General features: G+C 45.6%; 1 protein-coding gene across 1 annotated transcript; it reads right to left on the bottom strand.

The window, feature by feature from the left end:
• Nucleotides 1-10422: 10422 nt before the first annotated feature.
• OTUD3 (OTU deubiquitinase 3) lies at nt 10423-22023 on the bottom strand. The gene is made up of 8 exons (XM_065421357.1): nt 21803-22023; nt 19642-19790; nt 18483-18595; nt 14805-14927; nt 13894-14019; nt 13023-13119; nt 12016-12203; nt 10423-10681 (listed from the first exon to the last, which is right to left on the bottom strand). Exons 1-8 carry the CDS (start codon nt 22021-22023, stop codon nt 10505-10507), a joined length of 1194 nt encoding a protein of 397 aa, XP_065277429.1. The 3' UTR covers nt 10423-10504.
• Between the last annotated feature and the right edge of the window lie 2188 nt (nt 22024-24211).

Raw genomic sequence — 24211 nt, 5'->3', positions numbered from 1 at the left:
GACGATCCCAGGTGAGGACCCCGTCGGTCTTAGTTAACCCCAGGAGAGGGGGTGAAGAAACTGGAACTTGGGTGGAGTACCCTGAAAGGGCTGTGGAACTAAAATGGGACCTGGCTAGAGAGCTGAGTCGGAAAAAGAGGCAGGCCACCACAGAACCAGGAACACCTGTCAGCAGGGGGTGCCGCAGAGCGAGTCTGCTCCTCCACACCCAGCCATGAGGAGCCATGCCAGAGGTGAGTCAACCCTTCGACGTGGCCATTTCATGTTCTAAAATCTTTTGTGCAAAGACTAAAATGACATTCCAATAGCTCAGTTACAACAACCTCCTTGGCCCTGTCCCCATGAAGGAAAGAAGTGCTCTTTAAAACCGAGTTAGCTTAATGGCGTTACCTTAACATGATTGGAAATCTCCTTTCACACCCAGGTGGACACAGTTTAACACCTTTACAACTCTGCCAACTGGCTGTGTGGCTGCCCTACAAGGCTAACTCCACTGAACTAATTCAATTTTAAAAGCACCCTTCTTCGGGGTCCAGACAGACCCATCCAGCATCACCAGCATTATTCCCAAGCACTCTGATATAAGGAGACAGGCCCCCACAATCATGAGATTTGCATCACAATCAAGAGATTTTAAAAATAACATTGGGGCCTTTTTATTGTCCTTCTGGTGGTTCCAGGCTTTTCTGTACAACCATGAGAACTAGAAACTTACTTTCTCTTAAACTTCCCTGAGGGACTCCTTTAAATAATCAAAGGATTGGCTGGATAACATCATCTCCTTGCAGCTGTTCATGTCTCCTCTATGGAAAGACTTATAAAATAATTGCATTATTTATTTTGACGTGTTGCCTAACCTCTTAGGCCCCAAGTTAACACTGGGATATAAAGCGGGGAAATAGATTGTGAGAATGCTGTTTGCTGGTGGGTTAATGATCTAACAGAACACCTGTATTACAAACATTTTATTAGCAAGGGATATGTTACAGTTCATGCTGCAGCTAACAAAGTTTGTAAGAGGGGAGCATGGATGGCTGAATCAGACACTTGAGAAATCATCTCTGGGGTTTCTTAAGCATGGGGTGCTTTGAGGTAAACTCACAGGATTCATGATGGGGAACGGTCACATTCATTTGGGTAACTCTATCTAGGGTTTATTCTGGACTCCTTTCTTTTGGGGGCTGACCCGGGCAGGTGTCATGCAGATTGATTCAGTTTTGCTTTCTGTCCTGAGTAAACTGTACAAAAGCCACATGCAACTTAAAAGGGTGAGAATTAATGTCACTTTCAGATCTTCCTGCCTTAGTACAATGGCAATAACATTTAGGATCCTAACACCGCATGTTAGGAGTATGTTCAAATCCCTAAACCGGGCTTTCATTGACAGCTTTTTTTGTTCAGTTTCATGGCAATATTATTGTTGATTTAAGGCCCAATCCTGTAAACACTTGCACGTCAGTAACTTTGCACACAAGTAGTCACTGATACTCCATAACGTACTGGTGAACATAATGTGGTACAGACTGAAACAACAAGGTCTTGGTAACATGGACCCAGATCTTCAAAGATATTTAAGCTCCTTACTTCAATTCATTTCAGTGGAAGTTGGAAGCCGAATCATAGAATATCAGGGTTGGAAGGGACCTCAGGAGGTCATCTAGTCCAACCCCCTGCTCAAAGCAGGACCAATTCCCAACTAAATCATCCCAGCCAGGGCTTTGTCAAGCCTGACCTTAAAAACCTTTACGGAAGGAGATTCCACCACCTCCCTAGGTAACCCATTCCAGTGCTTCACCACCCTCCTAGTGAAAAAGTTTTTCCTAATATCCAACCTAAACCTCCCCCACTGCAACTTGAGACCATTACTCCTTGTTCTGTCATCTGGTACCACTGAGAACAGTCTAGATCCATCCTCTTTGGAACCCCCTTTCAGGTAGTTGAAAGCAGCTATCAAATCCCCCCTCATTCTTCTCTTCTGCAGACTAAACAATCCCAGTTCCCTCAGCCTCTCCTCATAACTCATGTGCTCCAGCCCCCTAATCATTTTTGTTGCTCTCCGCTGGACTCTTTCCAATTTTTCCACATCCTTCTTGTAGTGTGGGGCCCAAAACTGGACACAGTACTCCAGGTGAGGCCTCACCAATGTCGAATAGCGGGGAATGATCACGTCCCTCGATCTGCTGGCAATGCCCCTACTTATACAGCCCAAAATGCCATTAGCCTTCTTGGCAACAAGGGCACACTGTTGACTCAAATCCAGCTTCTCGTCCACTGTAACCCCTAGGTCCTTTTCTGCAGAACTGCTGCCTAGCCATTCGGTCCCTAGTCTGTAACCGTGAATGGGATTCTTCCGTCCTAAGTGCAGGACTCTGCATTTGTCCTTGTTGAACCTCATCAGGTAATACCTTTGAGGATCTCGGCCTCGGTATCTGGACGCAGCAGCGTTCGTGTGTTAGAAATGTAGTGGGGAATGAGATTCAATAGCAACACAATCTTTGAGAGGCAAGGCGAGAGCACTGTTCTGGGAAGGTGAATTCCAAGCTGTCTAAGGAGAGCACTGTGGAGTAGTGAGGTTCTAGTGTACACTGGAAATCTGCCATCAAACGTGTAAACTCTCTCGGACACCAGTGAGCATTAAGATACTATCAAATATTTAGAATCAGGGCGTGACCTCCGCTTAAGTGATTAACTTCAATTCTTTCTTGTCTTGAGTAGAGAACACTTCCTTGCCAAACCATACCACCAAGAGACGCATCCTTGCAAGGAAAGAGGTTTGGTTTTCTTGGATTCTCATGAGATAAATATTGTACCAGGGACAGGGCCGGATCCAGGCACCAGCTTAAAAAGCAGGTGCTTGGGGCGGCCAAGGGAGAGGGGCGGCACCAGCGGCAATTCGGGGGCGGCAGGTCCCTCACTCCCTCTAGGAGCGAAGGACCTGCCGCTGAACTGCCGCCGCCAATCGCGGCTTTTTTTTTTTTTTTTTTTCCAATTGCCGCCGGCGATCGCGGCTTTTTTTGTTTGTTTGTTTGTTTTGTTTTGGTTTTTTTGCTTGGGGCGGCAGAAATGCTGGAGCCGGCCCTGACCAGGGATGAGCCCTCTCTGTATGACCCTGGTTAAATAGCACCTAGAAAACTGCTTTCACTTCTGAGCACCTAGAGACCACAGAGGCATAGAAAGACTGAAGGGAATTAAGAGTTATGAAGGGGTTGGAGGGACTGTCTTATAAAAAGAAGCGAAAAGACTCCTGGGACTGGATTCTCCATTGCCCTTCAGGTCATTTACACCAGCGTGAAGTGGGTATTAAAAGCCGCTAATTCCATTTGGTTGCATTTTATACCGACTTTGCACTGGGGTAACTGACGACACACGGTTCTGGGCATGCGTAAATATTAGTGAAATGGGAGCAAACGTGAAATCTGAATGCCCAGTGATTGGGGATCAGACTGGACATCCGGATAGGTTCCAAGACCAGAGACAGCGCAGTCTAGTGGGGAGGGTGCTGAAGTGGGGTTTAAAGAGATCTGAGGTCTGTGTCTGGATCTGCTGCCAAGTCATTCCAGCTCTCCTGCCCCGATGCTCACAGGTATTTAACCTGTGATGAGCTGGGGCCTCCATTTCCCCTCCCACCTATTCTCTCCCTTGGCTGTTCAGACTGCGAGCTCTTCAGAGCAGGGATGATCTCTCACTATGTTTGTGCTAGGCGCTGTACAATGGGACCCTGATCTCAGTGGGACATCCAGCCACTACTGTAATACAAATAGTAATAGAACTAGCAGATACGGGGGTCTTGTCCCCAGGCCTCCAAACATTGGCACGTTATCCCTTCTGAATAGGGTCACCATTTTTTGCCTCATGAGTTCCCCTGATGCAATCTCTGCGCTGAGTGTATCGTGCTGAACTGCAGGGACCCCTCTGCAGGTGGGTGGGAGAGCTGGAGCCAGATCGGGAGCATCCAGCTGAGTAGAAGCAGCAAGGGTGGCTGGCGTAGAACCCTCTCCAGGAGAGGCGCGACGCTTCAAAGGGATTTGGACATGGCCGCTTGTCTGTAGCTGCGTGGGATTCCTTTGATCTGTAGCGAGGAGCTGTTTGTATTACAGAACTGTTCCGAGATCGAGAACATTGTAAAATCTGAACAGGAGAGAAGAGCTGTGGCAGCGTGGTTACTCCACGGGGCAGATCAGACCGCTGAAAGGAAGCTACTGCCTTGAGGTCAAGGGGAAAGGGCCTTATGGGAGGGAGTGCTTGTACTTACTGCCCTTCTCCTTGTCTTATTAAATAATTGTAGCTGAGTTTGCGAAGTTGCCCTTGGTGGTTCTATCAGCTGTGTATGGGGGGCAGGGGTAGTTAATATTGTTGCTGATCGGTTCTATTCTTGTTTTGTGCCTGATCTTACAGCTCCTCTCGTGTTGCCTAGCAGGATAACATCCCTCTGGGCCCTTCCCAGGCAGCTCCCCCCTCCAAACATCTATTCCAATCTGTTGTTTCAACGGGGTTGTATTTTGCATGATCACTGTGTTCTTTACCACTGCTTGGAGGCTGGGAACAAGCTTGGCTGATTGTAGGCCTACCTGACTCTGTGATGTGGGCAGCTTGACCCCATTCTGGCACTGATCAGGCACAACGGGGGTAGCACTGGGAGGACACACACTGCCTTCGCAAGCACCTCTCCCCTACATCAGCACTGCACCATTCTAAGAGAACACAGGCTAGGAACATGCTCAGAGTTGCTCACAGGAAGGCAAACAAGGGATACAGAGCTGCACTGGGGGTGGTTCTAGTAAACGGTGGAGGAGCTCTGTGCACTAATGTTGTTGAGCCTGGCCACAATCATCCAGAACAGACTTGGCCAGTATCAGTGTCGAGGAATTAAATCAATGTGAAACTGTAAATACACCAGCTAAGCTAGGACAGTCATTTCTCCCTTCTAGTTAGCATAGAGACCCTCTCCAGGAATGATGCAGCTACTAATGTATCTCCCACCCGCCTTCCCCTCAAACTTACCCTTCAATTGAACATATTGACTTACCCTTAAACCACTTGCTCACTTTTCCTTCTAATGAACACTCCAGACTCTTCTAGAGCCACTGAAGGGCCTTTGCTTTCCGTTGTAATTTAGGGACAGGGGCTCCTCCCATTATAGTGAGTACTTAAATTTCATCTTAATGGGAATTGCAAACAACTGTCACAGAGAAAGATTAGATGGCTCAATTGCTAGAGAAGATTCATCCTGAACTGCCTTCTAGTGTTGCATACGTGATGGGAGGCTCCAGTTCTTTTATTTTAGGTACCAGCACAGCAAAACGGAAGAGGATAAATGAAAGCAAGTCAAACAAGCTGGATTTATGGCCCAGATTCAGCAAAGTGCTTAAAAGGGATGGGATTACACACATGCTGCAGCTAAGTCCCCTTACCTCCACTAAGGAAAAGTTTGTAGCTGCTTATAGTAACAAATGAGTTGGAAAGACAGATTAGAAAGAGGTGGTTTATCATTTTCCTTTGTGTTTGGCGGTGCTTTGTATCCAGGCAGCTTCACCTGTCTGTAGGTTTTGGCACAGCGACAGACAAGAGAAAATTTTTTTAGAAGACTCATGATTTAAACAACCCACCAGTGTAGTACAGAAAACAGGCCAGATACACTCGGTTAGACTCCCTTTAAAACCGCCCAGATTTCAAGGTGACAATGCTTTTACCAGCTGGGATTCATCTACAGGGCACAAATCACTTCCCCAGACACACCGTCTTGGCAATTGGGGATAACTCAGGGTTCATCATCCTCACTATTGCTCAGAGGAGCTGGGTCTTGCTTGGTGCACTTCCCTGCTTCTTATGCATCTTCAAAATTATTAACATCAGGGAAGTCATTTTGAGCTTCTTTAAAAATAGTGTTTATTGGTTATATGGTGTCAGCTAGCTGTCTAAGGCAGGCCTGCCTTCATTCACTGGTAACTGGTTTGTGGTATCTTCACTGAATGAAGTAACGTAACTCACAGATTGGCTTGTAAACCATGATCGTTAGTGGTAGTCTTTGAGCAGGTCTGGTGCAGATGTAGGAAGTTCTTGGATGTTTGATATAGATAATTTCCTGGATCTACGGTGTAAGAGTAACTTGTTTTAAGGTTAGCACCCAGAAATGCTTAGAATTTTCAAACCACATAGAAATTAGCCCTGGTCTACACTGGGAATGGGGGGGGGGGGGGGGAAGAGAAAGAATCGATCTAAGTTACGCAACTTCAGCTACATGAATAACGTAGCTGAAGTCGACATATTTAGACCTACTCACCACGGTGTCTTCACTGCGGTGAGTCGACTGCTGCCGCTCCCCCATCGACTCCGCCTACGCCTCTCACGGTGGTGGAGTACAGGAGACGACGGGAGAGCACTCGGGGATCAATTTATCGCGTCTAAACTAGACGCGATAAATCGACCCCTGCTGGATCAATCGCTGCCCGCAGATCCAGTGGGTAGTGTAGACGTACCCTTAAAGGGTAGTTTAAGACACACAGGTGGTAATCCTAGAACTAAGTCACTATGGGAAAGTGTACACAATCCATGCCCTGCTCTAGCTTTTCTGCTGCAGGGTTGTTAATTTGGCCCTCTTTATAGCACAATACCATTGTGTGAAGGGGTGGCAAAATGGAGCTAGCCAGCTCCTGAATAGAGTTGGTGTTGCACAGTTCATGCTTGCCTCACACTGGGCTGGTCACTTAGTGTCTCTGGACCTCTGTTCCTCCTCTGTAAAATGGAGATAATACCATTGCTCTACCACACTGGGTGTTGAGGATAAATACATTGAACACTGAGACACTCCCATACTACAGTAATGGGGACCAGAGCAGAACCAGAGAGAATCCGATTGCTTGGGTGTGTCGGCTAGTACATTCTTACTCAACAAAATGAAGTGAACCAGCTTTTAGTAAATCTGAAAATTTTGCCTTTAATCTGTACTTGAGCAATATACAAAAATCCATTCTCATAGTTCATGGCACATCTTTGCAGCGTCTATTGCACTAAGTATTCAATTAAAAGAGACCGACATTTGGTTTGACCGGGGCAGGAGCCCCACAGAATGCTCTGAAGTAGGAAGGAAGAGAAGATTCCCTACTCAGTTTCAACAGAATCCAAGGGAAATTAGGAACATCTGGAGCGTTACTATGGATGCAAATGCTACAGGTCATGTGACTTTTCTAATATTCAGGCACTGCAGATGAGGTAAAACCACTGGTAAGCCAACAGATGGATTGACCACTCTCCAAGGAGGGTTAAGGTATCACCAGAAAGGAACTAGAATTAGTGCACAGCTAACGATAGGGGAAGCCTCCCTGGCACTTACACTCAAACCCAAGCCTGCTTTCGTTACCATGTGCAACCTCCAGCCAAGAGTTTATTACTTTCAATGTAATTTAACTGCTATGGGGGGTGTTTTCTCTTTACGTTTACTGGAGGAAGGTATTGGATTGGTAGCATTAAGGAACAATTGACCACATGCTCAACCTGCATAGTTTGGCAAGAATTGCTTGTCTACACTTACAGTGCTGTAGCACATAATGAAGATGCTACCTATGCCGATGGGGAAGCTCTCCTGTCAGCAGAGGTACTCCACCTCCCTGAGAGGCGGTAGCTATGTTGATGGGAGAAGCCCATAGCATGGTCTACAGTGGGGAGTAGGTCAGTATAACTAGCAACAGTTATACAGACATAGGCTTGGTTTACATTACCAATTTAACGCCATCAAAGTCAGTGGAGCTATGCAAGTTTGCACCTGCTGAGCTAACCTTCTATCCAAATAGGTATATCACAAGCAGCCATAGTAAAATCTTCGGACAATGTTTGCTAAACGTCTCTTGAAGGAGCACCTCTCAGACTCCAGAGGTAACCAATATTCATTCAGTCCCAGGCCTCCAAGTGCCCATGATGATAGTATCTTTCTAGCCGGACTCAAACTTATTCATTTCACCTCAGCCACTAAACAACCACCATTGGTAAAGCTGTATCTGCATCCAGAGAGATCTAGAGTTGGAAGTCTCCATATACCACTGCCTATCCTGAGCTATTTAAGTCCCCATCTAGCATTAAACCCAATGAGTTTTGTACAAAGTAGCCACCTTGATAAAACCAGAGGATTCTCAAATCGCAGGCTTCTTGGATGGAGATGGTCTCTGCTACGGGGGTGGGAACTGACGCTAATGTATGATGGCAAGGGGAAAATCGCTGAGCTAACACCCCAGTGCAAAGACACCCAATACCATGTAGCAGTTGGCTCCATACCAAACAGCTTGACAATAAAAGCTGTAAGGGAATGAACCCAACTCATTCGCTGCTCATTATCCTGCTGAGCTTCTCCCTGTGAAGGCTATTCACAGCCTGCCACCTAGAGGATAACTGCCATCTCATTTAGCCAACAGGCACGAAAGCAAGTTCCTGGAGGAACAAAGTACGGGAAATCCTCTGCCAGAGATGTTCTAGATCTTAAAGGCAGGAGAATTTTCATCAGCCAGACCAGAGAGTCTGTACCACAGAGGGCAGGAGAGTTTGGGACCCTCAACTACTACAGGTTGGATTTCTTGACACAGCTTGCTGGAGTGAAGTTGAGTGCTTTAACAAGACAATCAGTCCCGTGCAATAAGAGCTTATTTAATTCCTTTACACTTACAGATGGAAGCATTTTCTATTGCATAGTCAGTTTCAGATACCATAGTTAAGTATCTTCCCCTCCCACTAAAGATCTGGTAGCGCTACATGAAAAAGCCAGCCCAATTAATCTCTTTAAGAACAAGGTTGGACTTTGCAGGGTCAGGCAGCTTCTGTGCTTATGGTGGAAGCAACCTTCATCTAGTAGCTATATTTTCTTTCAGAACAACTTTCTCCCTACCCCGCATCCAGAATTGGATGGACAAACAATCCTCCAAGGTCAGAGTTCACAGTTTTACTTTTCTCCTACAACCGTTAATATTGCTAGCATACCAAACAGAGCACCATTTCTTCTAGTGCTTCAAATTTTACTGATATACAGGAAGAGGAAACCAAGAACCACTAACGAAGACTTTGACAATTAAGCCAAAAGGACATTTGTATGTTTCACGTCTACATATGTTCTAGTACCAATGTAGGATGATTAAGACATCTAGGATCACTTTTCAAAGCTCATCTCACTCAAATGTTCTGCTTAGACTTTATTCTGAGTAAGGGTTTCCCCCCCCCAATCCTTCACTTTTTAAAGCTTGATGCAGATCCAAACACTTGAATGATGTCCAATGCTTCACACCATCAAGTTAAGAACTATGGAATTTGACCCTAGTTTAGGCCAGGCTCCTAATCTTTGTGGAAAGCAGCAAAGTGTTCAGACTCTAGTTATCAATTATACTGTGTGGTGCTTGGTGACCTTATCCAAGCGGAATCTAAGCTAGGAAAAGCTTGATTTAGGAGGAATAAAGCAGGAAGGTCTCCCAGTGCTTCTTGGAAGCTCATTCCCAGGATTTTTGATCCATTGGCTACAGGTACTTAGTTTGGAGATTAAAGACAGTCAAGTTCCCTTTTTGGACTCTAGCCCTTAATGCTCAGGAGCGAGGTGGAAGATGGTCCAAAACACCAGCACATCTTTGTTACTATACAATAGAAATCTTACACCTGCTTATGGTAAAAGATCATCTTATTAAACCTCACCAGATTGGGCAAATCCACTCGGCAACCTCGGGAATACATTGGCATCTCCCTATTATTACTGGAGCAGCATTGTCAGAAGGGGAACTCAGTTGCTAGCAGATCAGAGCATCTACAAACTTAAGAGTTCACCCTCTCTGTGCAAAAAACAAGCATAGACCCAACCATCCCTATCTCCTCTAATAGTTATGCTAAATGTTGCTATGGCTTAGTGCAACAAAAGCAAGAGCAGTTCTATCTGGACTATAACTTGCTATCAAGTTACAAGTGGGGAGGGAAAGGAATCTAACATGTCTGGTACAGCATTTGGCTGATTAGCTTTGAAAGGGATTTGGGAATTTTGTCCTAATCTATTTTAATTTAAATAGAGAAAGAAGAGTTCCTGAGTTGGGAGCAGTTAAAATGTTCCTGCACAGTAATTTAAAATAAGAGCTCTTCCACGCTTGAGCTTAGTAAAATGTAGTCAGAGTTAACTTAAGTAATATTGTGACACCTCCAAGCAAAATTCACACAAGGCGTGTGGGGTGATGGATCACGGTTGACTAGATTCTGTCTCAAGAATAGTAAAAACAAGTGTCAACCTTTTCACTTTGCTTAACCTCGATTGCCCATCCCTCACAAGCTTGGCTGATGTTCTTTAGTGTTACTGAAGAGTTGTTCTTCCCACAGCAGGAGAACCAAAGACAACTTAGCATATGCTAAGAGAACCCCATAGAAACGTTGTTTAAAAATAGAGGGGTGCTGGGGAATCTGCTTTGAAGATGGCTTTGTCTGAAAGCTCAGTGCCCTTCCTGATCAGTCTTATTTGCCATTCACCTATTCCATCAAAGAACACACAATACATCAGTCATATGTTCAGAGCTGCAAGAGTCTTCACCAGGGTGACTTGTGTATCCGAGTCTGTCTCGCTCCTGTTGTTATCTGCATTGTTACTCCTGTTGACCAGGACTTTCTGCCGGTGCCTTTCTTCTTGCCGCTTCTTCTTCTCTAGCCGCTGCTGCTCCTTCCTTTGTTTATTGGATACCTTAAAAGGAAGAGTCCAACAGTAAATACACCTTCAAACACCCATAGGTAGGGCCCTACCAAATTCACGGTCCATTTTGGTCAATTTCATGATCATAGGATTTTAAAAATCATAAATTTCATGATTTCAGCTATTTAAATCTGAAATCTCAGTGTTGTAATTGTAGGGGTCCTGACCCAAAAAGGAGTTGTGGGGGAGGTCACAAGGTTATTGTAGGGAGGGTTGTGGTACTACTACCACTTACTTCTGTGCTGCTGCTGGCGGCAGCGCTGCCTTCAGAGCTGGGCAGCTGGAGAGCGGCGGCTGCTGGGAGCCCAGCTCTGAAGGCAGAGCCACCGCCAGCAGCAGCGCAGAAGTAAGGGTGGCATGGTATGGTATTGCCACCCTTACTTCTGCGCTGCTGCCTTCAGAGCTGGGCGGCCAGAGAGCGGCGGCTGCTGGGAGCCCAGCTCTGAAGGCAGAGCCACCGCCAGCAGCAGAGCAGAAGTAAGGGTGGCATGGTATGGTATTGCCACCCTTACTTCTGCGCTGCTGCCTTCAGAGCTGGGCGGCCGGAGAGCGGCGGCTGCTGACTGAGGGCACAGCTCCGCAGGCAGCAGCGCAGAAGTAAGGGTGGCAATACCATACCGTGCCATCCTGACTTCTGCGCTGCTGCTGGCGGCGGCTCTGCCTTCAGAGCTGGGCTCCGGACCAACAGCCACTGCTCTCTGGCCGCCCAGCTCTGAAGGCAGTGAAGAAGTAAGAGTGGCAATACTACAATCCCCCTAAAATAACCTTGTGACCCCATCTGCAACTCTTTTGGGTCAGGACTCCCAATTTGAGAAACGCTGGTCTCCCCTGTGAAATCTGCATAGGGTAGGATAAAAGCCCACAAAAGACCAGACTTCATGGAGGGAGACCAGATTTCATGGTCCGTGAATTTGGTAGGGCCCTACCCATAGGCCCTGCTCAAGAGACAGAGGAATATGTTGTCTTCTATAGCATAGGGAGGCAAACAGGATGATATTAAAGCACAAGGTTACAAAGCAGAGGCCTGAACGGACACACACAGCCACTCTCCCAGGATTTTAGCATCTTCTCATTTTGAGAAACAAGAGGCCACATGATAGCGTAACATTCTTGTTCCCCATTGTCAGAAGAGCATGATCTGACACAGATCAGATCCCAACAGTACAGCTAGCAAATTCAGGGAGTGCATTTCTTGCAGCAATACAGCCAGTTTGTATACATGGGGAAAATGTTTCCAGGATTAAACCTTAATCAAGGAGTTCTCCAGAATGTCAGAATTCCACTGAACCTACAGCTGACCTGCTCCCAGCCCTCCCGATGGATACCTTTGGGAAATGTTTTTTGTTGGTTTGATTCTCTTCATCTGGACTAGCCTGTGTCTTGTTGTTTTCTGTTCCATCCTGATGCAATCCCTGATTTCCAAAGATTCTGGTGCCACTTCCATTCTCCTCCCACAAGGCTGAGCTCTGTGACTTCTTACTTTTGGCCTGGGTCTCATATTCCTCTTCAGAATCTATCAAGGGAAGAGATTTCACTCAGACACTGATACAATCCATCTCTTGGTTACAGAATGTCACTGGGTTCCCAATGGGCTTTCTGCAATGTTTTAATTTTGGGGGGTGGCCTATGCTGCTTAAATTACTTAGCTAGTTATGGGGTTGCTCATGGTAACCGGTTTATGGAGCCCACAGAGATTTTTTTTGGACCCCTCAAATTTCACACCCATTGCAAGGTTCAAAAGAGGACCATATGTACAAGAATGCACTTGACCCTTGTTGCCTTTCAGTAGCAGGCTTTTATTAACTTTATGGGGAAGAGATCCTCAGGACCTAAACATCTCAGGTGAAGGGACACCAGAGGCCTGAGTGAATTGCAGGTTTAGAATCAATTAGATCAATTAGTAAACACTGAAAATCCATTTGTTTGAGGGACTGAATGGCATCGTAATCTGAAGTGGAGCCTTGTAAATGTTAAGCCATCAGCACAGGTTGGTTGGGGCTAGCTGCTCGCTGTCCTGGAGGAAATCAGTTGGTGGGCTCACTCGAGTTCCTAGCATAGTCACTGAAACCAGCTTCATAGATGGCACCACACTGGAAGCCTCGGCCGAGTCACCAAGCATTGATCGGAGTAGAAGTTTAACCTTATCCCCTCACAGGTGATCCTTTTAAGCTAGGGCTGAGGCACCCTGGTGGGACAGCTGAGGAGAAGCTTGCACTGTTACTGCCAGTGCTATCCTGTCATGTGGATAACGAGAGCACCTCTGTCTCCAGTGCCCTCCTGCCAGCATTTTTCAGAAACACAAGAGTATTTAAAAAATCCTCCAGTTACTTACAGATTCTTTTCACTTCGTTCACTTGGAGAACAGCAAATATCGCAGAATCAATATCGTAGTTCTTCACTTCCAGAATCTGAATGATTAAATCAACATCCTAGCCACAAATAGAGATGTTAATACGTGGGATAGATTTGAACCCCTCAGACCTGTTAAAACAATTATCTATACATTCTAGCTAAAAGCAAATCTTGTTTGGGGAATTCTTATAAGCTTACACGTTTCTAGTTTTCAGTAGGGCAGAGTAAGTGACAAATCTGATTTAAACTCAGCAGCCGAATCCAAAAACTCAGTTGACTGCACAGTCATGCACACAAGTCTGATGTGCTACGGTATAGCCCGCATAATCGAAGCACTTCAGAGTACTAGAGAGTCCCTGCTCTGTCTGTATGTACCCCAGCACTATAGAGCCCAATTCTTGGTTGGCCCCTAGGAACTACTATAATACAGATGACAATCTACAGGGACAGTGCAGCTGCTAATTACAGCTATGTAACAATGAGGGCCAAAGTGACTAGGGATTTTGGGTGCCCACCTTACGATACCTTAAAGGGCCCGAATTTCAGAGACTGGATGCTCAGCGCTTTCTGAAAATCTGGCACCTTCAAGGGCCCTCAAGCTGGACACGCAAAAAAAAAAAAAAAACCAACCCACAAATCTAGTCATTCCTGAAATACACTTCCTCTGTCACTAACGTACCTGTATTATGAAGCATATCCCTTGTAAGCCCTGACCAGTGACTTGCAGCTCTGATGCTGAAACTGCTCAGCAGCATCAGCCCACGAACCATTTGCAGGTCAACTTTCATGTAATAAGAGGTGCCCTTCATTGTGTGCATCACTCCGAAATGAAGACTAGACTAAATACTGACCGAACACCCGGTTGCATTACAGACTTTTTGTACAGCATCTTCCACTTCATCCTGTAACTCCTCTTCAGATTCGTCCTTCTGTGGCTTGATTTTCTCCCTCTTATTAGATTCATTTTTACACAGCATCTGCAGTGACAAGGAAACCATGAAAAGTACCAGCCTGGGTCAAATCAGGGTCCCATAGCATATGAAGATACTGTCATTTCAAGACATGACAAAGGAAACCTAGTGCTGACCATTGAACTTGGCTAGAGAATTAAATACCTTTGCCTGGGGTGTCCTTTATTTAAAAAAAACAAATTGGATAATTTTCCACTGTTGCTTGAGTCTTGCATTATATGGTGAAAAGCTTCTGATGCTATAGGATTATGTATAGCAAGCAGACTTCATAAAAGAACATTTCAAGGACTTAACCTCACTCACAAGGTGCATGTTGTACAACTGCATGCACCGTGACTCCAGGACAGCTCACTCTAACCCTCCCTAGTTAATGAGGGACAGTGATGGCTCAGGAGTGAGGCTGTTTCACCTTCATCTCCCCCCTTGGTTTTTTACATTGGAGGTGCATGCGCATCACATGTTTACGAGGTACAAGGACATTTGGGCCCTCAGCACTGATCAGAGCCAGGACTAGAATTCAGTAGTTCCCGCATCCCAGTCCTGTAAACGTAGAAACGTTCTCCAACCGTCTGCTAAGTGGACATCACCAACTATAATGACCGAGGGATATTTATGTCCCCAATGCTCAACACCAACACAGTCAATGAGAGGGTGCCGCGTGTGCGCGCACACACCATTGAAGACCACCACTTTTGACACATTCAATCAAATCGAGCTGGCAGAAACTGGAGACCCACACCATGGTTTGATGCCCACACCAGACCAGAGGAGGTCGTTCTGTCATCACCGACCTCTGTTTGAAGATGTGCGGGAGCTTCAGAGTTGTCATTTATTCTCCGCACGCTATCGTAGTGCTCTCCATACCGATAGGCGATGTGAAGTTCCCTTGCGTTGCTTTTATCCGTGCCTCGAATCTGAGGAAGATGGAGAGATTCCCAAAGAGGCCTTGGAATTGAATCAACTTTACATTCTGAAGAGCATATGAATTTTTTACAAGCAGTGCTTAAGATTAATATAAAACATTGACCTAGGAAACTACTTAGATAGCTAAGACCTTTAACTAAGGAACATTTATAGCCAGTAGTCCAGATGTACCTAAAATATCCATAATATGCAAGCTATAGTGTTAGGAAGCCACGTCAGCTGCTTGATTCTTATGACTTTACAAATGCAGTGCTGGTCAATTTGCTCTTTAATACTAGAGCAGGCCTGGAAAACATTAAAGAAAACGAAAGTTTTCATTTGTGCCAGCCAAAGCTTAGCAATATCTGTAGAAAAGACACCTAGCCTGGGAATTAGCCACATCTATGGATGTAACAGCTGCTAGAATAACTCCAGCTCTAAGTATAGGTAGGCACCCTAATATTTTAAGTTACGTAAACTTTTTTACATAAAAGATGTTTAAGATCCCAACTCTGAAGTGGAATGCAGAGAATCAGATCCATTTTCATAACTGAATATTTGTAAGTCAGCTCCTCCTTTACTTACCTGCCAAACCAGATGACCAATATCCAAAGCAGCAAAGAATGCTCACCCCTCCACGTTTCTGAAAGCAACTAAGAGCATTTTCCTGCTCTCCTTTAGACTATATCTGTAGCTGAAGTATACATCTGTCCTGTTAAGGATTTGAGATCTCAAACAAGTGTCCTCCATTTATTTCTTTTAACAACTGTTCAACTTCAAGTCACCAATTCAACAACTTTTCATTTACCTCCCCATTCACATTCCATTATTTTTAAGTTGGTCAACATGCCGGATGGCAACAAGATCAAGCTTCGCTAGCTTTACATCTACATTCCTTTGCAGGAGGGTGAATGGCTACAGATCCTGCAGTTCCAAGAGGGCATCCTGATAGGAAAACATGGACAAACTCTACCTAACAAAAGGGAAGCTTCCTGCTGACACAGTGGGGCTGTAAATAGAGTTTTGCTACAGGAAATGTGACAATATGCGGAAAGTAATCAAAACTCACCTTTATTCAGGAAACAGTTAGGGTGCTAATTTGTACTGTAAATAGACCTTGTTAATGAAAGCACCTTAAGCCAAAGGAGAATGGCAAAGGCATCATTAGGCACAAAGCAAACCCTGTAATTCCATGTGTAATAGGCATCTCAAAAAGCATTTTTTCCAAATAAATCAAAGGGGCTGATCCAAATCCCAATTGTGTCAATGGAAAGATGTCCGGTGACTTCACTAGGCTTTGGAGCAGGACAAAAATGATTGAGAAGTAAGAGTGGGAGGCATTAAGCACTTGCTCTACCAGGTTTTCTCAGGTTGGTTGCTTTGTGCTTAAGGTGGCTCTCTTACAAGTCAACCCCCATCTGGTTCTATTGCTGAGACCAAGTGAAGCATGGAAAATAAACTCCCCTAAAGACAGTCTCTCTGAGGCACAACGGCAGTTGTAGGGAAGAGATCTACACAGCTGCCCCAAAATACTTGTTCTGTGGTAGAACTTCCATCACCAGGGCTGTCAACTAGCACCTTTCATCAGCACTACATTCAGCCACACAAGACAAGGAATCTCATCATAAGGGCATTGAAAATGGTCCATGAATGAGGGAACACTCAGGCAGTAATTGTTGAGACGATACATGATGTACTGATAAGAGTGAGCACATCAACTTGCACATCCAGCTCAAAACAATAACCTGCATAACATATCCATGAACTCCTGCATAGTGGTTGCCTCTACATGCTCTGAGAAACCAAGTACAGTAGAACCTCAGAGTTACAAACACCTCGGGAATGGAGGTTGTTTGTAACTCTGAAATGTTCATAACTCTGAACAAAACATTATAGTTCAGTTGTAAACTTTTGAAAGAACATTGACTTAACACAGCTTTGAAACTTTATTATGCAGAAGAACAATACTGCTTTTCTATTTTTTTTAGTAGTTTACATTTAACACAGCACTGTACTGTATTTGTTTATTTGGTCTCTGCTGCTGCCTGATTGTGTACTTCTGGTTCCAAATGAGGGGTGTGGTTGACTGGTCAGTTCAACTATGGTAGAACCTCAGAGTTATGAGCATTATTCTTGCTGGATTCGTAACTAGCTAATTTAGCATAGTAGAAGAATGCTTTTTCTTTAGAATGGGTGGGTTAGCTACCTAACTTATGTAGGGTCATCTAAACTCTAAATACGCTTTTCTGGTTCTGAAATCCATTCAACAGTTTACTTTACAGCATGCTGGAGTGCATTTAAAATGCCAGTTAGACCTTCCAATTGGTAAGTGTTCTGACTCCTCAGTAGACCTAATCTATGCATTTTGTTGTACTATTTGGGCTACTAAATGTTGTACTAAAGAGCTACTCCTTTACATCCACCTCACTAAAGCACAGACACACAGATGAACGATCCAGGACTGAAGATGCACGCTCACATACTGCTCCTCTGAATACAGAGAGGGAAGGTTCAGTACGGATTCATTCACTATGAGAATCCCTAGAGATAGCTCATTCTTCTGTCATCTCAGACTTTGCCAACCTCCCAAGGGAAATGGTTAACAGATATGCTTGCTGTTGTATTACAGAAGATTGAGGCAAGCTAACAACAAGCTCTCAAACATCTCAGTACCTGCATAGTCCACGTTCTCATGCTGGTGACATTTACCTGAATGTCACTCAAAATACCGCTAGCAAACATGGCAAGTGCAAATACACAGCACATGGTACATCCTAACAATTCATTGATTTCAGTAAAACAGCAATGTAAAGCAGCAGTAGCTTTCAAAGCAGTTCAGTAGTAGTTAAATAGGACACATCTGAGGAAATATACAGAATTCACACAGGGGATCAACCCGACCGATTTCTGCACATCCCAGAAGTTCTACGTCCATGTAGCTAAACCAATACTGCTCTGGCCAATGCTAATTTGGCCTGCAGAGTTACTGCAAGAAGTTTACGGTTCTATCCCCTCCATGTCACCCACAAAAGCACTAATTCAGTCTGCATTTCCCCAAAACACTGACTGATGGAGCTTCACACACACACAAGGCATCCAAGGGCCCCGCCACAACACCCACTCCTACATTAAGTTGACAGCCTTACCACGCTTATTTTTAACTCCTAACGCATGTCAGCGCCAAGAACCTTCCCCAACCTTAACTCAATCTAATATCGACACAGTCATTCTACACATACGCCTGATCCTCAGGTGATGTAAGTCTCACCTCAATGGAGATGTCAGTTTACACAAGATGATCTGGCCTGACATGCTTAAGTTTCAGATGTTCAATAGCTGTTTATTAGCCTAAATTACAGTGTCTTATCCCCCTCCTCCTTGCTTATGTTTTGGGAGAAACTTTGCAGGAGGGAGGGGGAAGCAAAGAGCCACTCAGCATCATACCAAAACCTAGCCAAGAGTGATTTAAAAAAAATAAATAAAAAAAAAATCAGCAAATTTAACACCATCTGTATTAGTCAGCAGGAACCCAGACTAAGATAGGAAAGTTCAGTGTTGATTCTTACCTGCCACAGAGGGGCATTGAGCTGATGAATAACCACATTCATTTGATTGTTCCTTGCAAATGCCACAATAGCATCATTGCCAGCAAATGTACCAGGCTTCGCCAAATTGGCAACTAAAAAAAAAAAAATTCAGAATGGATACAGAAGAGGTTAGAGATTTGGATTTGACACCTACAGAAACACTGGTGGCTAAAGAGAACCACACCTCAACAAGCCTGACAGACTAATGTGATTATTCATGTTGGAATTTGGACATAAAGATTAAGAGGGTCTTTAATCACCATAGAAAATGCTTCTCCCACAACAGTCTCCCCTAACATATGTGAGGTTGTCAGCTCAGCAGTAACTCAGAAAGAAGCATTCCATGTACTGAATCACTAAAACTGCTTCCTGTATCACCTGTGTGTTACTTAGGGGTTTCTCCAGGCTCTTATAGCAAAGTCTAGATAAGGCTCTGTTTTTGCTCTTATCTAGAGTTAGCATTATATAATGTTATAGGGCAAGGCTTCCACTTAATCTGAAGTCCTACTAAAACTAAGCAGCTTAGGGTGAGATTTTTCAAAGGAACCCAAAGAGTTGCGAGGGCACTCACTCACTAAAATTCAATGGGAGTCAGGCACCTAACTCACTTACAATGAGTCTACATTGCAGATGGATGGTGCAATTCTCAACTAGGGTAGACATACATGTGCTAGCTCTGATCAAGCAAGCACATTAAAAATAGCAGTGTGGCCCCGAGAGCACAGGCAGCTGCTTGGGCTAGCTGCCTGAGTACAACCCAGTCCAAGATCCTAGGTACATATGTGGGCAGCTAGCCTAAGCCACCACCCATGCCACTGCAGCCACACGTACATCTACCCGACCTAGGAATTACACCTCAGTGCTACAGTGTAGATATACCCGTAGGCTTCTTTTGCCTCTCCAAACTGCTCCCATATTTGGGCACATACCAAGACCAGTTAGCAGCTCACGTTCCTGGCCTCCCACCCTCCCCTAACGCCTTTTTGGTGGAAAACTCTTTAGTATCTACAAATTGCATCTGAAGAATGAATAGCTACTCTAAGGTAGCTTTGGGATGGGGAAATGGAAGGGCGAGAGGTTTGGCTAGGGGATTAATTACACAATAACTCCTTCTGCCAGCATCCCACGGTTTCCGTACCATGTCTCTCAAAGGGAACATCATCCTCAACAAAAGGTTCAAAATCCTCCCTCTGCTTTATCATGTAATCCACTGTTTCCTGGCGGTATTTGAGGTGGTTTCTGGAGTGCCCCTCAAGCTGGTCACCAAGGGCCCGGAACAAACAGTTGCTGTAGAAAGACAAACACTTCAAATAAGTCTGTCTGACATGTATTTAACATTGGTGAAAGGTATCAGATTAATGCTGAAGTCTGTGATTTACAGATAGGAACAGTGCAGTCATGGCAACAGGAAAGTAAGCTTCCCTGCACATCAGGCCTGTAGTGAGAGGAACACAACCTCCATGCTCACTCAATGCTCAGCATCTCTGCTGCAACTGAAAGTGTTTACCTACTAGCAGCAACAGTGTACTGCTTTTAGTGAAATAGACACCTATCCACTAAGAACAAGATAGAAAACCACTGACTAGTCTCTCATGGGCCAACAACTGTCCTTGAAATCAGGGGGATTTGGGCACCTAATTCCTTTAAATCTCTTCAAAAATCCCAACCAAGAAAGAAGATGGGATGCTACAAAGAGCAAGTCATTGAATAGTGACACTTTCCACACAGTCAACTATTCTGTTAACCCTTCGGGGAGGGGGTGACTACTGCATTAAGGGATAGCTATAGGTATATTTTAAAGAATTTGAATGTTCTCTAACATGATAATCTCTTTAAGGGGTTGAGTCACTCAACCTGCCCACCTCAATCAAGTACATATTGTGACATTGTGTCTTAAGCATATATATGTATAAGTTATAAAAACTGAACTATTTATCAGGCTAGAGAGCATTCGACTGCTATTCAAAATACAAGTAGCAAGACTGATGGGAACATACCAGAGATTAAAAAGTCAATGAGACACCTAACAGGCACAGGCCAATATAAAATATGAGGGTCAGTCCACCACTGAGAACCTAATCTCCACCTGCTGGAACAGAAAAGGAGGCTGAGATTCCCACCACTGTGGCCTTGGCTACACTGGTGCTGTACAGCGCTGCAACTTGCTGCGCTCAGGGGTGTGAAAACACACACCCCCCCCGAGCGCAGCGAGTATAGCACTGTAAAGCGCCAGTGTAATCAGCGCCTGCAGCACTGCACGCTCCCTCGCAGTGCTGCAAGCTATTCCCCTCGGAGAGGTGGAGTACTTACAGCGCTGCGAGAGAGCTCTCGCAGCGCTACTACACTTGCGCTTCACAGCGCGGAAGTCCTGAGTGTAGCCAAGGCCTGTATGTCCTGGGACCCTGGTTCAGGGGCCTCCATCTTCCAGATCTCCCTCTAGCCAATAAAAACCTGATAAATATGAAGGCTGCCCTCCCCCAGACAAAGGACTCCTATGGATGCTAGAAGGAACGAACGCTCCCCCAACCTCTACCCCAGTGCTTCTGATTTTTGGGGTGTCTCCACACTTGTACCCCTGCCTCAGCTTGGATTTTTGGGGGCTCTCTCCTTTGACTCAACTCCATTACTTACCTCTGCTGCAGCTCAAAGCTTTCTAAAAAAAACAAAAAACAAAAACAAAAACTCTGTAAAGTGAAATTGGCAAGATTCTTGCCAGTTTCACAGTTGCAATAGTGTCTTGTCCTATTATAATCAAGGGGATAGACTGTGACCCAATAGTTCTACAAGGCAGCCTACACGCACCCTCCCTCAATCCTCAGCCTCTATTCATGCTGTATTAACACTTCCTACAAGGCTGCACAATCGAAGCGCATACAAGTAATTTCCAGCGTTGTTTGTGGCCAGTACATGAACCACGAGGTCCACGTGGAGGCACATGGGCGGCAGGAGTGCCTGGGGGAGAACTGAGTGCAAAGGGGGCTGTGAGCCTGGAGCTAGTGTGCGGTGCAGAGGAGCTGGATGGCTGGGGCAGGCTGCCCAGGGACAGGTGAGTGGTTTGGGGGCTGGTACCTGGGTCCAGGGGGAGGGCTGTGTGCACAGGACAGCAGGAGTCGCAGGCCTGGATTGCACCCCCAGGGCCGTGTGCCCAGGGCTGGGGGGCGGAGCTGGGTGCCCGGCAGGGCGGGGGGCGTGGCACGGGAGGGAGGGGGGCGGAGTGCTGGAGGGGGGCCCGGTAGGGGGCGTGGCACGGGAGGGGGGGGGCTCAGCAGGGGGGCGTGGCTTCGCCTCCGCGCGCTCACCCGTCGCCCGGCACCTCGCGCAGCTTGAGGCCCAGCGCCTGCAGCTGGTTGCCGAAGCTCACGAACTCCTGGGCCGCGTCGCCGCCGTCCTCCGGGGGCGCCCGGTTCCTGCGCTCCTTGGCCAGCGCCCGGCGGGCCGCCCGCTCGTCCCGCTTCCGCTCCAGCTCCGCCTTCTTGCCCCCGCCACCAGGCCGCGCCTTGGCCGCCTGCCTGCGGGACATGACCCGGCTACTGCCCCAAGCCCCCAACGCTACCTGCACCGCTACACCGGCTGCTGTGCGTACTGCGCCTGCGCCGGAACTCCACCTCCCTAGCCGGCTTCGTTCCGCCGCTGTCACGTGACCGCCTTTCTACCGGTAGCACCATAGAGCGTGCCCAAGAGGGGCCAGAGCGGCTCTTCCCCAACCGTGGCCAATGGGGTCCGCCATCTTGAAGGCTGATCTGGGAGAAAGGACAGGAGGCTGAGTTTGGGGGAAGGGAAGAGGCCGAGCCCGGTGCGAAAGGGGGAATTAGGGAAAGGGGGGATAAGCTTCAGAGATCGAGGGGAGCCTGAGCCTTGGGGGTAGGCGGTGGAGAAGCTGGGCCTGGGGGAGTGTGGGGAGAGAAGCGGGAGAGGAGGGCTGAACTTGGGAAAGGAGGAAGAGAAATGTGAGCCTGGGTCGGGGGAGAAGGGGAGATTCAGCCTGATTGGTGTGACAAGAGTGGAAGGATGAAATTGTGCGAGAGGAAGGGGTGGGGGATGCTGAGCCTGGTTGGGGCAGGGGTGGGAAAGAAAATGGGAGGCAAAAATAATTCAATATCATTATTCCTTAATTCTTTATCTTCTTGAAGGAAATAATTTCAAATCCACTCTCTTCTTTCACTCTTAGTCACTACTGGGCTTCTTTTCACAGGAGTCCATCTGCCTGGCTAGACTGTAGATAAGGACTCTTGATGCAAGCCTCTGTCCACTGCACCTCCCTTTGCTGCTCTAGGTATCCATAGTTGCCACCTGTTTTGATACCTTTCCTCAGGTGGGTGTTGGAGTTCTTCCCCTCCTGATCTCCTTTTGCAGTTATGATCATATAGCATGAACCACTTTGCAGACCTGGCTATCAGCCTCTATTTCATCCCTAAAATATTGCCACAAAGCATAGTTTGATGGAATAACAGATTAATGAAATCCATGTGAGAGAGAGATTTGAATGCAAACTGTCCATGAGATGGCAGCAGAATAACACAGTTTGTGGTGTGATCCCATGATATAGGGATGTTAAGAGTTAGATCCAGTGTGTGAGATGAGAGTTGTGGATTAGCTGAGTTGGTATGGAGGTAAATACAAAGTCCCACATTAAGAATTTTATTTCTACCAATAAAATGCTGTTTATTGTCATCATGTTCAGTGAGCGGCTTATTTCAGTGGGCTGTGAATCAGGCCCTTAATGCAGCATCAGCATTAGTTAATAACAATGGAACACTGCATTTTAGGACCAGCTTTTTCAAGTAGCTATTTTACACCTGAACAACTCCCAAAACATGTGCACAAGTTGGGTAAGTATGAAATTGTACCTTGAAAATCTCTTCTTATATGTTTTACAAATATTAACTAAACTTCACAGTACCCCATAGGGCATGAGTATTTATTAAGCACACAGTTAGCATCATTTTGGTGGCATTCATTTTGATATACATTGCCCGGTCAACATTAAAAAAATTTAGCTAGAACTCTCATGTGCAATTTAGTTGCAATATCCAGAGTGCATACTAAAGTATGAGGCCATGGACTTGGAAACCTAACAGTCCAATTCAACATTTTCTATGTCCATGAGCCAGTTGGTATTAATGATTTCTTTTCTAGTTAGTTTTTTTTTTTATTTGCACAGCTGAGCCTGGGGAAGCACAGCTGTGGCAGGGAAGCATCCTTCTTCCCTTTCCTAGTGAACAAGCAGATATTCACTCTTGTATTTAGATATAATATATGGGCCAAAGGTGTTAACCTATTCACTGACCCACATAAAACAGTGTTAAATAAGGTCCAGAGTTTGAGCTACAGAGACCTCAGCCTGCTTAATACAGTGGCAAACACACTATAAAATTCAGACCAAACACTAGGAATTTATTGATTGAAACACACAAAAGGAAAAGAATCAAAACAAGGTAAAGAGCACTGATACTGAAATTGATTGTGCGAAACAAACTTAAAACCTATCAAAGTCCTATATAGTGGATATTTGTTGAAGTCTCTTATTCTATCAAAGAGTCATTCTTGGTGTGGGAGAAAGGATTAATTCTGTTGTTCAATTCTGAATTGAAAATAATAGTCACTTTTGTGCTTTAGACAAAAAAGACAGACACAGAAGGGAGAGAAGCGATAGAATAGTAAAGATGGGGAAAATATTGCTTTTGTGATGTTCTCAGGATACAAGGCAG

The sequence above is a fragment of the Emys orbicularis genome, chromosome 22, assembly GCF_028017835.1.
Source record: "Emys orbicularis isolate rEmyOrb1 chromosome 22, rEmyOrb1.hap1, whole genome shotgun sequence".
NCBI classification, from domain to species: domain Eukaryota; kingdom Metazoa; phylum Chordata; order Testudines; family Emydidae; genus Emys; species Emys orbicularis.
Note: the sequence above shows the minus strand (reverse complement) of the source record. Positions and strands in the feature narration are given on the sequence as shown.